The sequence below is a fragment of the Amphibalanus amphitrite genome, unplaced genomic scaffold, assembly GCF_019059575.1.
Source record: "Amphibalanus amphitrite isolate SeventyFive unplaced genomic scaffold, NRLGWU_Aamphi_draft 000085F_arrow, whole genome shotgun sequence".
Taxonomy (NCBI): Eukaryota; Metazoa; Arthropoda; class Thecostraca; order Balanomorpha; family Balanidae; genus Amphibalanus; species Amphibalanus amphitrite.
This window is the reverse complement of record NW_024881581.1, coordinates 337,623-353,060: the sequence shown is the minus strand read 5'-3', so window position 1 is coordinate 353,060 and position 15,438 is coordinate 337,623. Positions and strand designations below refer to the sequence as shown.

Here is a 15,438-nt window from a genome sequence, read left to right as displayed (position 1 = left end):
TTCTTGTGGTATCTGCGTATTTTGTATCACAAGCACGAGGCATAAGGCTCACTGTGAAAGAAATTGCTCTCTTTTCCAATGGGCTGTTTCTATATTTTTCTTCAAATGATCAAGTAAATGCTGTTTTCAAATTTGGGTTATTTCCTAGAAGGATGAAAGCCGTAACTGCTCAAAACTTCCGACTTTTCCACTGGTTACACCATAGATAATATGAATCATGATTGATTGATAATTGATTGATAACATGATTCATGTTATCTATGGTTACACCCAGGTTACACCATACGGGGCAGTTAGCAGAATTACATCACTCAAACGCGGCCGATGCCCTGCGTTGGTGTCGTCAGTGTTCAGCGCAGCCAAACTTTGTCACCACTCTGATTGATCGGTTACAGACGGGAGCTGACCGCAGCCGTGTCGTGTTCACTCGACCGAGCCTGACCCGGTCCCTGCCCCCACACTAGGGGAGGGGGCTCGACTGGAATGAATGGACCAGGATCGGGCGCCGGAATGGCCCTCGGCATGCACACCTGAACACAAGCTGACATGCGAAACGGAAATCTCCAGAAAACGCCGTGGCGAATCGTAGACGATAGATCAGAACGCACTATTGGGCGATGTATGTAGTGAGGACCTGAATAAAACGATTTTTCACTGCCTATGTGAAGCGTATGGAGTATGGACGCTAATAAAAGAGAAGAAAAAAACAGCTCAAAAACCCTATTTTATTTTTTTATCACACTCATTTGCACCCGAAACGAGGTGTTCATATAGGCGATAGCAGCTCAAGCACCAACCTTTGTAATCGTGTTTATGCAGGCGGGACTACGACATTATCCGTCAACCGAAAATATACGTGTATAATATTTTTATCTGTGGTAAACATTACAGTTTCATAAGGTAAGAATGTTAAAACATTCATGGAAACGGTCAAATGGAAGAAATAGGAAGTTAACTAGATCGGCTGGATTATTTTTCCGAAAATCGAGACAACGTCTTTCTCAAAATGTAACGACGGCAGCTATGCACAAATGAGTTAAAGAGCTCTCACACTAGATTGTATTTGTATTTGACTTTTAGTTACCTTCTAAATAGTCAAAACAACAGGACGATTGTATGGACATAAATTGGACATCATGTCAATATCCGGCGGCTTGAGACGTAAAACGTGAGCAATGGCTTTCACAGCCTTCAGCGGTCAAGTACACTTGATTAATTAAAATTGCTTCAAATTGACCAGTTTCATTGTTCTTTTCCTTTCGTGACATATCTACAGTCGTGAATTGCATAAAATTACTGCATAAGCAGTAAAGCGTCATTGCGCAGTTGGTTCGGCGCGGCCGTGCAATGTACGCCCGGCAAGTATCCAATTCACGGTAATGAAAACGAATAGTCACATCAGAGAACATCACCGACAAGGACCGTCTCACGCCATAACCGTCTGGTCGCGGCACACCACACTACGCCGTACGGCCGGCGCCACACCAAATTACGCCTCGCTCCGTCGCACCGTCACAAAATGGCACAGCACGCCACACGCGGCGTAAAACAAACACCACACCACGTATCGCGGGTCTTGTGACTGAAACCTTGTTTCGACCGCAGTTCTTAGCGTTGGCGAAAACTATTCTGTCTAATTGGTATCTAGTTTCACAAGTACGACTAACTTTAGGTCTAAGTTCTAACTTCCTCCGGAAACTCTTAGTTACATTCTGGCTACAAAGAGCTTGAGAACAGAGGCCTGTTTCACTAACAAATAAAACTTGTATTTACAAAGAAAAAGCTTGAGTTTACAAGAAATAATTACCAAGATTTGAGATTTGGATTTCACGAAACCTTTGAACATGAATTTTGAGTTTAAAATTTGCAAACTTTTTTACAAGAAAAAGTTTGCTAGAAAACATGGGAATCGCAAACTTTCTGTTTCACGAAGACCAGAAACTTGAAAGAAAACATCGTAATTACAAACCTGAAATTCCAGTGGTCCTGACGTTCGGAATTTTGATACTTTTTGTGCAATAATGCAAAACAGTCATATACTTAGAACAACTATGCTTTGTTGAGTCGTTTCATGCTCAATTTTTACTTAGCACACATCCTAAGAAGCAGAATAATCGGTATTAAAATATCGTCATGTTTTGTCATTCGCGCGCCATAATTGCATTCAACAGTCTTCTGCTGTCAAATATTTTGCGTGTTATTTTCTTTCAATAATAGGACAATGTGAACTATCATTTATATCTTTTTCCAACAGCGTAATTATTTATAATTTAATTAGGCAGCTTTTGACATGAATACTAGACAATATTTGATACAAAGAAGCAATGTCTTTAACATGCTATAGTTCTTGATTAAAAACAATTTTACTGTTTACAAGTTTATTTGCAAACATTTTCTTATCGGAGGTGCCACTGGCGATGAAGCTTAGTGAAATCGGTTTTTACGTAGTTGGTAAAAATACTTATGAATTGTAAACTACAAACACTTGTAAATACAAGTTTTTAGTGAAACAGGCCTCTGATTTCCTTCTAATTCAGTACAAAGGCATTTATCTGATGCACAGGATATGTCGCAACATGCGAGTATATAAATTTGGCGCATAGTTGTTTTTGTTGCTGTTTTTAACAATAGGGTAAGGGCGGGTAAGAGTACGCGGGCGATAAGAGTACGCATCAGCTGTTTCGGTTGCTTAGCAACGCGGGTTTGTCGAGTTCATGAAGTGACATGAAGCCGCCAGTGCGTGCATGTCACCAACGGAACGTGGGCGTTGAGCGGCGACGCTGTTGAGTTTAAGGCGATGAATATTATTTTCGAGCGTTATGATATTATTATGATATGGTACAATAATTTTGATACTTGGCAGTTGAGATGAGGTACATTTCCGTGATTGTTGTGGGAAACTTGTGAGGTTATCTGGGGAAATACTGTACAGTGCAATATTCTGTTTGCGAAGTTTTGCACAACGTTTCGGGGTTGTTTTGTGCGCGAATTGCATGTACGGTAAGAGTACGCACTGTTCAGGAGTGTAAGAGTACGCAGAATTATACATTAAATCGAATATGCAGAAATATATAATTATTAATCTATCGCTCAATGACGTTTGTTTTGTAGGTATATCATCAATGGAGCACTGTGATGCAGATGCGTACCCGAAATTCTTCCAAATACGAGTTATTCTCCTTTTTGATTGTGCATTTTTTTTTTAAGAAACACACGACATGATTATTTCCTGATTTATAGACTTGAAAGATTTATTTTATGTTTTTCTTTTTGGATACTAGAATTAACTTAAATGCCTTCTGAGTTTGAAGTTAAGCATTTGGACAGTGCAAGCTGCATAGGTGTGTGTATATGCTTGCGTACTCCACCCGCCTGGCGTGCGTACTCTTACACACCCCATATGGTAAGAGTACGCAAGTGCAACGGTTCAGAAAATGTCAGTTTTAGACCACTTCCATTTACGCTGAAGGATCGTTGCCCCATGGGTTGATGGCTAATTCAATGAACTTTAATATTCCCTATTTGTGATTTCTTTCCTTCAAATATTAAACAAATGAGAGCAAGAAATCCACTAAGTGCGTACTCTTATACGACTTCACCCTATTCCAAAGATTGCTCTCAAATTTCTGACCCTACAGTACCATATTCGCCAAAACGTGCATAAAACAGCCATGGCTGCCACATAAATACAAAAAGTGTGATGCTATAAAGCAACTCAAAAGGGCTATCACTAGCCTCAATGCAGCTATTCAATTCTTACAATAGCAGTCTGTAGGCATAACAGCTGGCACTACTATATCACGTTTGCAGGTCTGATGTTCTTGTACTTCTACAGTACATGTACCTCGCACATACTGAGCTTACGTAACGGTTCAATCATTTACATAAATTATTCAGTTATGCTTCGCGGACAAAACAGCTCTTTCACTGCGACAATGACGCGATCCTCTATTTTTTTTTTTTCGGGCCCAATATGTATTTGTATGTATTTACCGAACGCGATCCTCTAAGTGTCCTCTGTGGTTCAACTGCATCTAAGAGTCACTGAACATTGCGCTAACGACTTGGAACACTAATTTGGAGAGATACCGATAGTCATTAAATAACGACCTATCGAACTGAACGTCACAGCACCATATGTTATCGAAACATCGTATTGCTACTTTGACAAAATTAGCTTCTGTCAAAATTAGTAAATAACTAATCATATCATGAATCGAATGTAAGAACGCAAAACATCCCACAGTCAAGTGCATTGGCCATCGCAAATGAGCTTCTCACTGTGCAGTGTACAGTCTGTCTTAAAAGTACCGCGCAAAGTAACGGTGGATCCATCAAGCCTGACCGAGGAAGGGCCCGCTAAATTTGAATCACCGAAGCAATTGACATTCTCGACCACTCCCCAGGTCAATTGGTTCGGTGACTTTCAAATTATAGCAGGCTCTTCTTCGGTCAGGCTTGATGGATCCACCGTCACTTTGCGCGGTACTTTTAAGACAGACTGTACACCCACAAAGCACGTCTGCCATCCCATTCCCATCCAACTCACCTCCTCTCCAGTGACCCGTCACTCTTCACTCGGTCCGAGTCCCGGAGCGTAACACCCCCACTCGCTCCGACCTCCGCTCGTCGTCTGCCGACGCCACCGACGGACCGACGGCCCGCCGCCTCGGGACCCGCCCGCGTCGAATGCGACGGCACACTTAGCCGAAATTGCCGCTTCGTCGTGGTCGGTGGCTGCCGGTGCGGTGCAGGAGGGCGGGCGCCAGATTTGGCGCCACAGTGCGCCAGATTCGGCATCACTGGACGCCGCCTGCCCCCTGCAGGCTCGGCCGCTGACGGATCACCAAGGTGTGCGGGATGGAGAGGGTCAGATTGCCTCGTCCCAGCACAGTACATACACGGTACATTGCAGGACACAGGGAAGAGTAGTACCCCAAGGTGCAGTTGATTACGAAACGCTGTCGAATCGTTCGGTATGGTATGGTCCAGTACATTAGTGAGACATGGTTTAGTCAAGTATGAGTAGAAGCAATGAAAAACGATACGATTCGGACGCCATTGTGAAAAGCCGTAGTTCTTTTGCCAATAGAAAACATTTAAAAGCCATGGCTTATTACGTAATGACTTAACTAAGCCGAAACACAAAGAAGCTGCACAATGCATTATGTGATTATATGCCAGGAGCCAGACTGGCGCAGTACCAATTTCTTGCAATAGCGTTGAACGTCTGGGCACGGCCTGATACGATTCACTGCCAGATGTCGTGCGAGGATTCGTCGGCTGAGCGCCAGCTGATCGCACCTCAGTGCGGCGCTCCGATTTTGACGCAGCATAGTAGTGATTTTCGTGAGTGTTGTTGCATAAAAGTGTATCACTTTGATAGCCTATTCAATTCTACATCAGAGGCCGCCACTTGAACTTGAATAATGATGTGAAGGAGAAGAAATCATTGTTTTCATGTGTCATATTTTCGTGAATTTTGGTAAGAGCCCAATTTTCCTGAGAGTTAATCCCTGCCAATTTCTTACGAAAAGAACGTGACGTTGTTTATACAGATATTGCAGTTGCAAGCGTTGCAAATCACGGCGTATTTATCGACAAGAAGAAATTATTAAGACTCGATCAGCGAAAAAAGCCAGAATTTGGAACAAAGCACGTGAGTCACTGTCTGAATATGATTGACCCACAAACCTACCGAGTCCGAGTAGGGATGTTTTTCATCCGTGGGAACAGCCGACTCCGTTTTAAAGGCGGCCTGCATCACGATGCTAACGCTTTAGGACTGGCCCTCATTATGACTTTACTAGTAATAGGAGGAGTAGAGCTGAATCCTGGCCCTGCCTCAGGAGAACACAGTCCACCGGGCCCATCATTCTCGGGGGTCACGCTCATGGATGTTATGGAGGCTATTCGCTTAACACAACTGCAAATTGATCGTCTCTCATGCAAAGTGGAAGAGCTGTCGCAAGCGGTCACGGATGCTGCACGTCCAGGCACGTCGTCATCTGCTCAAGCGCCAACGGATAGCTGCTCTGCATCCAAACGAATAATAGTTACGCCAAAATCTCAGGCTTCCTACACATGCGCCGAGTCTCATAAGACGACTGAACGTGTTTTACCGGGAAACTCTTCTCCTTCATTGACGTGTCCCTCGAACAATGGACGTTGGACAACCGCAACATCTCCTAAAAGACGCAGACGTACCAAGAGCGACACTGCTACAGCCATCGGAGCAGTGATGCTTGGCTGTCAGAACGTGCGTCGAATCGCTTGTGCCGCAAGAGAAGAATTCCTTCTAGGTAATCAAGTGGTGTTTAGGAGTCTCCGAGGAGGTACTGTGCGCGCCATTCTAGGTGCTGTTCATGGAGCAGTCGCCTCGTGCAGGGCGCTCAAAACGGACCTTGTTCTGCATGTCGGCGGCAATGACCTGTCCTCTTACAGCGTCGAGTATACCCTGGACTGTATAGCAGAGCTCATCAAATCTGCGAAGCTCATCAAGAAGGTAAGGGAGATTGTCATTTGTTCAATCCCCCAAGACCCATCCATGCCGGAAAAGCTTCATGCTACGACACGGAAAGATCTGAATGATCAACTTGCGTGTCTCTGTGAGAGTGAGGGTATCCGCTTCATCGACTTACGCCGGAGACAAAATGAAAGCGACTTCCAAGGCTTGGACAAATCTAGACTAAACTTAAACAGAGCAGGTTCCAGAAACACTTGGCAACTGCTTGCAAGTGAAGTTTTGGGTTTTTTAGACTAAATGATGCATGTGGCCACATCCCCGCTACGGGCAGCTTAATGTGCCAGCTATCATCACTTCAAAGTGTACCCACTTGCCACAAAAGGTCATCGAAATGCGGAATAACTGTTGGGAATCTCAACGTGCGATCATTGTCACCTTCCTCTGATCTCATCTCCAATTACGTTACTGGACGTAATGTTGACGTAATGTGTTTTACGGAGACCTGGCTGAGAAGGGGCGAGCCTGATGTGCCAATCAACGGCTTGGTATTGGCTAGTAGACTTGATCGCCAGAGAAAGAAAGGTGGCGGAGTAGCTATTTATTGCCGAAGTGACCTTGCATGTTCGAAACTTGTTGGACCAACTGTTCCTCCGGAGAGTCGTCTCGAACTGATCTGGATTAGCATTCAGTGCGGGCATAATCGTTCTGTAGTGATAGGCTGTGTGTATAGGCCACCCATTTACAACGAGCTCAAATCTGACCTTAAAATATTGGAACATTCAGTTAAATCATTTTTGTATGCTGGCAAGCAGGTGATTTTATGTGGAGACCTGAACTGTGATCTCCTGAGACCTAATCTTCCACATGCTAAGTCATTGCTCAATATGATTAGCAATGTAGGCATGTATCAATGTGTGTGTGAAGCTACACGGATCACCCCCAGCTCCTCAACACTCCTTGATGTTGTTTTAGTCAGTGACCCAGCTATAGTTGTATCGTGCAGCTCAGATGATTGCATTGTTTCAGATCATAATTTTGTGACCGTTAAAGTATCGGTGGCTAGATCCCGTGTTAAACCAAAAACAATAACTTTTCGTAGGTGGGAAGGTATTGACCATTCTGTGTTTAGGAATGAACTGTGTAATATTTCTTGGTCTCCTGTACTAGAAAGTGAGAATCCAGATGACGCTTGGCAGAGCTGGCTGGATTTGGTCCTTCCTGTTATTGACCGATATGCTCCGGTTGTAACCAAAACACTAAGGCATAAGTCGGGTTTTGGAATCTCCCGTGAAGCCAAAAGCTTGATTCGCTCAACAGCTGCACAGTTGCACACTTTTCGACGATCTAAAGCTTCATCCGACCTGACTTTATATAAAAGCATGCGGCGCCAAGTGCGGCGTGTCATAGCTTTCGAGCGGCGTTCAAAATTTGAGTCATGTATTAGAATGAAAAAATCGAGCAGGGACATATGGAGTCTCGTAAATTCTACACTAGGCAAATCCAAAAACAGCCAGCCTTTAGGTAGTAGCACGGCACGATCCTTCAATGAGTTTTTCAGTTCAGTGGGAACTGAGACGCAAATGAATAATCACAGCACAGCCAGTCCTTACGCCGTGAATGGTTGTATTCCAAGAGTGTTGTCCACTAAATTTACGCTTCGTGCAGCTACATATGCTGAACTTCGACAAGTGGTTTATTCTTTAAAAGGTCACACAGCAGCTGGTGTGGATGGCCTGCCTGCATCTTTTTACAAATCATTTGTTGGTAGTTTTGCGAGACCACTTCTCCATGTTTTTAACGCTTCAATCGCTGAAGGCGTTATACCTTCGTACTGGAAAGTCGCAGAAATTGTACCTATATATAAAGGCAAGGGTGACCAAGCATTGGCATCAAATTACAGGCCTATATCCCTGTTATGTGTTGTGTCCAAGATCCTTGAAGGTCTTATTTCTCTCCAGCTTAGATCTTATTTAAATGAATGTTGTGTGTTGGCAGACAACCAGTTTGGTTTCCGACCACACCACTCAGTAGATCATGCACTCATTACCCTGACGGAATCAATAAGATCTTCGCTCGACAAGGGTGACGTATGCCTTTTGGCATCTCTCGATTTAAGCAAAGCTTTTGATTCTGTTAATCATAACTTACTCTTAGACAAACTGTGTCACTATGGCATTGACCATCCATGGTTTAAGAACTATTTAGACGCTAGAAAACAGTTTGTTAGGGGCTGTGATGAGAAACGCGACGTTCTGTCCGGCGTGCCCCAGGGCAGTGTTTTGGGCCCTATGCTCTTTAATTTATTTGTTAACGATTTGCCAACTGCTGTACCCGAGTCATGTACAATTGTTCAATATGCTGATGACACCCAGATCGTGGTTTCCGGCTCACCCAAAGACGTGAATGACATGATCTCCCGCCTTCGAGCAGTCCTTCAAATATTAGCTGAATGGTTTTCTCGAAATCGGCTGGCCCTTAATGTTAGTAAATCAAAAGTAATCCTCTTTGGCTCCAAAGCAAGCTTAAGACGCATGAGTATTAAGAGCATCAATATATTTGATACCAGCATTGCGATCAGTTCATCCATCGTAAGTTTAGGCGTTACGCTCGACCAGTCTCTATCATGGGATCGACATGTTAGCACCGTTGTGGGGAAATCGATAGGCATGTTGATTCGTCTTGGTCATCTTCGCCACATTATGCCCCTAAGAACGATTGTGCTTCTTATCAATGCTTTAGTCCTCCCCCACGTTCGTTTTTGCATATCTGTCTGGGGAAGTTGCAATGCAACGCAACGGAAAAGAATAGGGAAAATCATAAAATTTGCGCGGCGTATTGCTGGCCGTGAATCACAGAGATTAGCTTGGCATGGTGATGTTGGGGCCGAGCATAATATGGCTGTGCTGAAAATTATTCGAAAAAGTCTTCTATTCCCAGAAAACACTCCAAATGCTATTTCATCGCTTTTTAAAATGAAACGATCTGAGCGAATGACGAGGCAATGTGGCAATTTGGACCTTGCCATCCCTAAAACCGAATACAAAAAAGCATCCTTATCGTATCACGGTTGTAAGATATGGAATGGGTTACCTCCACATTTACGACAATGCTCTATCGCCGAGTTTAGCAAATACCTTAAAAGTAAAGCGGATGCTGGCGAATTAAGCGGTTAGGAATGTAGCACTGCGATGCGTCTTATTCGAATGTGTATACCTATAATTGTGAAGTTGTGCATAAGTGTGAATTGCAAATGTTAACAATCTTGTATGATATGTGCGAGCGGTGCGAGGCTGCGTTATCTGTGCTTTTGCCAGTTCCCGTCGTAATGCCCACTTGTTTGTGGTTGTCGGGTGAACCGAAAAATAAATAAATAATAATAATAAATAAACAGAGTTGGGGAGCGTTCAGCGCAGAACTTCAGGGGAACATCAAAAGAAGCCGGCGGGCTGACGACTGGCGACACGAAATAGAGAAGACGATACGGCAAATGGTGGTAAATGACGGACGATTAGGGGTAGACGAAGCAAAACCGACGTTACACAATGAGAAGTGAAGGTTTCGTGGAAAATGCCGGGACTGAGTGGTTCGTAGGTAACTATGTAAGCACGAAGTAAATATTAAGTGGCACTCAGCGGCATGTCTATGTTTCATAATTCCAGAAATCTGCTCTGTCGTCTGCAGCACATCCATAATGCGCCCACAATGATGGTGGCCACGACCGTGCACCATCCGACCTTATGCATGCATTAGGCAGTTAATGGAGTCGGAAGCCTATGAGCCGTGGAGGTCGGGTCGCATGACCTAAAGTCAACGTTAGACCACGGAAACTTGATACGCGCTGAAAGCTGCCGGAATCATAATGAGAGACCCGGACCGTGCTTTATCATGTCAAAAGTGGTGTGTGCAACGTGTATTAATCAAATATATTAGTAAACCATGTCAAAACACTCTAACTACCAATGCTCCTGCTCAATGCAATGGCTCAATGAAACGTTTTCCGACCATTCGTCAATCCCTCCCATAACGCCACCCGATAGCCTATGTGCCTTTTCGCCATGATCGATATGGAATGTTAGGAGCTGCATTCATTGATGGCGTACTACCAATTCATGCCGAAGTCCCGTCCAAGGTCAAATGAGGCAGTCGGGCGGATTTCGACTGTTTATGTATTGGCAATGCAGACTTTCAATTCAAACCAGTAAATATCAACGTTTACTGTGAACCGAACAATCGCATGGCTGTGCTAGCGCTTGTCCGCAGCACAAAGCCAAGTTTGTTTGACTGCGACGGGCATGTTCATGGAAATCCGACGCCGGACGAGCTTATACTAAATTGGTAGGCCTGTGGAAAATTAAGTGATCCCGTCACGCACGCAAAGCTTTAAAAGTGTCCTTACTCAGAATTTTGACGTCTTTGCCAACGCCAGCGTCCCCAGACTGTCGCCCGGTTCCCGAAACTACTGCTGACGCACACTCCTGAATTCAGAGTTGTTCCGTGTAAATGCCCGCTATTTTTCCGGAATAGTTGGAACAATCCCTCACCGGCTCCACCAAAGGACGTCGGTGCCCCATTTTCGGCAACTTTGTAACACAGCCTGCAAGTCCGACACACCAAAATGTAGCGGCATGTTTCACTCAACTTTGTCCCTGTAGCGTCTTCCTCAACTGTATCCGGTAGCCAAACATTGGGATACAAGCCTTGGCACCCAAACTGTACTTACGGGCGACCCTGGCGCTCCAAGGTACAGCGCCCTGGTGTAGGTTACTCCACTGACGGATACCGACCCTGTGAAAACGTCAGCAGCGCGGTTCCGGTCGATGCTAGACGTCCTGCACGGCGTCAGTAATGTACTGCACCGGGCCATTGACCTTGTTTTGAAGCCGGACCAGTATCAACACACGGTCACGCGACTGGTATCGATCTGAGCTGCTCAATCCTGACCGTGAACCGGAAATGTCCTTGAGTTGACGGGGTATAACGTAGACCGGTGTCAGAAGTGACAGGGCGACTCAAATTGTCTATGTTTTGTTGGAATCCTACCTATTTTCAATATAAATGCTTCAGCCACATTTTTGTTAATCCGCACCCCACTGGGGTCTGCGTATAACACGCCCTATTGGGGGGGGGGGGGCATTCACATAGCCCCCCCTCCTAACTCCGAAACTACTGGGCTGATCGTCAAAATTCAAACGGCGTCTGATAGCCCCGGAAAAACTGTCGAACGAAACCTAATGTCGATCCCCAACTATCTCAAGCACCCAGAATCGTGATTTAACCCTCGCCGGCCGAGGGGGGTGCCGCCCCCCATAGGGTTTTTTTCGCGATAGCTCCGAACACGCTGGCGATAGAGAGCTGAAACTTAGCATACCTGACCTTTGATCCAAGCCGGATCTTTTGACACCAACCGCATTTTCGGGTCAGGTCAGGTCACTGACCTATGACGTCATAAGTGAACCTCTGCACGGTCTTCAGATGTCGCAACTTCGCAACGCCCTCACTGCCAGAGGAGATGTCACAGGGAAATGAAATTTGCAGGATCTAGTATCCATTATGAGTCCCACAACTTGCATATCTCGGATTTTTCCTAAAGGTCATATGAGGTCAGGTCATTTTCGTGAACTCACCATTATAAGTCAATGGGGAAAAATGAAAACTGCTATTCTGGCGCCAGGAACGATCTCCAACTATCTCAAGCACACAGAATCGTGATTTGATGCACTCCTTGCAAGGTTAGATGCGTCACTTTTGCAATGTTGACCTTGCGTGACGTCATTTATGACGTCATCAAGGTCATATTAGTTTTTCGTCAATAACTCTTGATCAAATTGAGCTAGCGAGTCGGGAAAGCCACCAATGGACTGAGGAAGACCTGCCGAATCGAATGATATGCGACATGACCTCTTTCGACCAACTTCGTGACCTGGGGGTGCTGACCTGACCTTGACCTGAGGTCAACACCCCAAGTTGACCTGACCCGGACAAAAAGTATATCATTCGACGCGCCTGAGCGAGACGAACACGATGCTGCCAAAATCGGCGCTCTGCGGCCGTTTTTTGCGAAGTTATTCACCAAAAACTGAACCGTACCTTGGGGCACTTGACCTGACCTCAGAGGTCACCGGTTGACCTAGGACCTTAAAATCGGGTACCAATCTCTGCGTCTCGTAACGGCGCACACGCTCGTTTTTTCCGCAACGCGCTAGCTCCACCAGGGGCGAAACGGCGAGGGGGGGTCGTACCCGCCCCCCCCCCCCCTCGGCCGGCGCGTATGTAGAAAACCAATAGGTCCGGCGAGGGTTAATGCACTCCTTGCAAGGTTAGATGCGTCACTCTTGCAATGTTGACCTTGCGTGACGTCATTTATGACGTCATTAAGGTCATATTAGTTTTTCGTCAATAACTCTTGATCAAATTGAGATAGCGAGTCGGGAAAGCCACTAATGGACTCAGGAAGACCTGCCAAATCGAATGATATGCAACGTGACCTCTTTCGACCAACTTCGTGACCTGGGGGTGCTGACCTGACCGTGACCTGAGGTCAACACCCTAAGTTGACCTGACCCAAACAAAAAGTAGGTATATCATTCGACGCGCCTGAGCGAGGCGAACACAATGCTGCCAAAATCGCGGCTCTGCGGCAGTTTTTCCGAAGTTATTCACCAAAAACTAAACCGTACCTTGGGGCACTTGACCTGACCTTAGAGGTCACCGGTTGATCTAGGACCTTAAAATCGGGTACCAATCTCTGCGTTTCGTAACGGCGCACATGCTCGTTTTTTTCCGCAACGCGCTAGCTCCACCAGGGGCGAAACGGCGAAGGGGTCGTACCCGCCCCCGCCTCTCCCCCTCGGCCGGCGCGTATGTAACTAGAAAACCAATAGGTCCGGCGAGGGTTAGGCTAGCTGGCTTGAAATTTGCATCACCAATATTCTGCTGCAAACGGGACCATACTGGTAGCTAGCGCCATCTATTTGGTGCAGGCCAGAGACATCTAGGCCAGTCTCAGCCATGTCTTAGTCACCAGGATTTCTAGAAATTTTCGCTAGATTTGGGAGCAATCGCTTTCTTACTGAGCTGCCATATCAGCAACGTCGCGTCGCCTTCGTTTGTTTCGATTTGCGGCGTGTTGCGAGCGGGGGTGTGGTGTGTGAACTTGTGCATTTGTTATTCTCGCCAAAACTAAAAATGGCTGATGAAAACGTCAACGGAGGAGAGGGTAACGAAAACGGAAGTGTTCCAGAGGTCGAGCTCATCATCAAGGTATTAACGTATAGCGTTTCCTCTCGCTTCAGCCGCACCGCCAGGTCCCACACGCCGCGCCACCACTCGTCACTAAACTGTATTCTCGCTCAGCATTGCCAGTATGGCGGCCAATAGAGGAGCACGTAATAGAGAAACAAGTACCCACTGGCGATAGTACTCGGTACAAACGAAACGCTTAATGTGTGGTGGAAGTCAAGTCCCTGCTGATTGCCGGCCAAACAGGCAAACATTTTGCATGCTTCTATTTCTGTCCGAATGTTCGAGACTTCATTAAAACAAGCTAATGGTTTGATAGACACTGCCCTGCTTGATCGATACCTATCCAAATTATGTACTTTTTATGTAGCCTTTTATGAGCTAAAAATTCACATCTGCTTACTTAACTAGAATTCATGTCAGAAGCTTGTATAAACTGAAACTGCTAATTATTGCCTACAGGATTGCCTCGGAAAGCATGTTAAGTTGAAGTGTGGAATTGGCAAGCCATGCTACTTTGTAACAGTGACATAAGCACACGTTCTGCTTACCAGCCCTGCATATCTTAGTCTCTCCATTCCATCTCAATCTCACCTCGCTGTTTTTTGTTTTATTCGTTCAGTGGTGGAAGGTCATGTGGAGCAACAGTGCACTTATCTTTTGCTACAAATCTTGGAATAGGTATGCCAAAGTCACTTAAAGAACACTCAAACAATAATGTCAAGCAGTTTATATATCTCAACTTCATTCTTGAAAATATTGCCTCATGATGTAGGTAGTAGTAACTAGCAACTAGTAAGGGTTAAGAAGTAGACTCACTTGTTTGTTTGGTGGTTGCAAAGCATTATTGCCTTTGAAATAGTTTCAATGCCCTTTGCAGGTGAATGTGCATCTGACAGTTGCCTTGTGATTGTGACTGAATGGAGAAGTGATGTGCTTATGGTGGTATTTTGCCACCACCAGGCTCATACATGTTAGACTAGACATGCACACAAGTATTGTATTACCAATCAACATAAGTAATAGTAGCTCCTTCGCCTTGATAACACCAGGAGCTTGCTTGGCATGCCTTGCATTTGATTGTATGGTCTGTTTGACATTGTAGGGATACACTTCGTGAAGATTGACTTCAAGTTTATATGTTGTGACTGTTACCAAAACCAGGGTGACAATAACAGTGATAAGTAAAACTATAATGACCATCATGGCTATAGCTAGCTACCCACTCTTCAATAGTGTAGGTGGACATGACAATTCACAGTGCTTTAAAATGTCAATCCAATTATAACTAGACACTAAATTGTGGCAGATCAACTGATTTATTGTTATATTTTATAGGTGAAAACCTGACACATTAGTAGGTACCTACAGATAACAACCTCAAATTTCATTTGTTACGTGAAGGTACTTACACTCTTGCATGAAAGGGAAAGGAGAGTCGAGGACTGAGGAAAGTAAGTCCGTTTCGTAATTCGTAAACCAATAAATCACCAGGTAATCCCGATACCAATTCAGGCTAGTTCCAAAATGCTGCTGCATAATTTTGTCGTCCGTCAATAGCAAGTGGCACTGGAACGTATTTCCCTCCTCCGGTCGGATGCTGCCCCACGTGCCGGTTCGATTCGGCCGTCCGTCGGCCGACCGTTGGCAGGCGGGCGGACCGGTGAGCGGTGCCGGACCCTCCTCCGCGCGCGGCCGCCGCTCAGCAGACGTGCCCCGGTGTCCTTCCCGCC

General features: G+C 45.4%; 2 protein-coding genes across 3 annotated transcripts in view; one reads left to right on the top strand and one right to left on the bottom strand.

Annotated features, from left to right (window-relative positions):
- The window catches only part of LOC122379849 (sushi, von Willebrand factor type A, EGF and pentraxin domain-containing protein 1-like), a 111,389-nt gene extending 106,746 nt beyond the window's left edge, over positions 1-4,643 (bottom strand). For both annotated transcript variants that reach the window (XM_043362397.1, XM_043362398.1), the window contains exon 1: positions 4,550-4,643. The gene's annotated coding sequence lies outside the window, so the exon portion shown is untranslated. The remainder of the gene's footprint in view (positions 1-4,549) is intronic.
- An 8,921-nt stretch (positions 4,644-13,564) lies between these two features.
- LOC122379845 (chloride intracellular channel exc-4-like) overlaps positions 13,565-15,438 on the top strand; it is a 35,490-nt gene continuing 33,616 nt past the window's right edge. Inside the window, exon 1 of the mRNA XM_043362387.1 lies at positions 13,565-13,726. Within this exon, the coding sequence (XP_043218322.1) occupies positions 13,652-13,726 (75 nt within the window). The 5' untranslated portion in view covers positions 13,565-13,651. The remainder of the gene's footprint in view (positions 13,727-15,438) is intronic.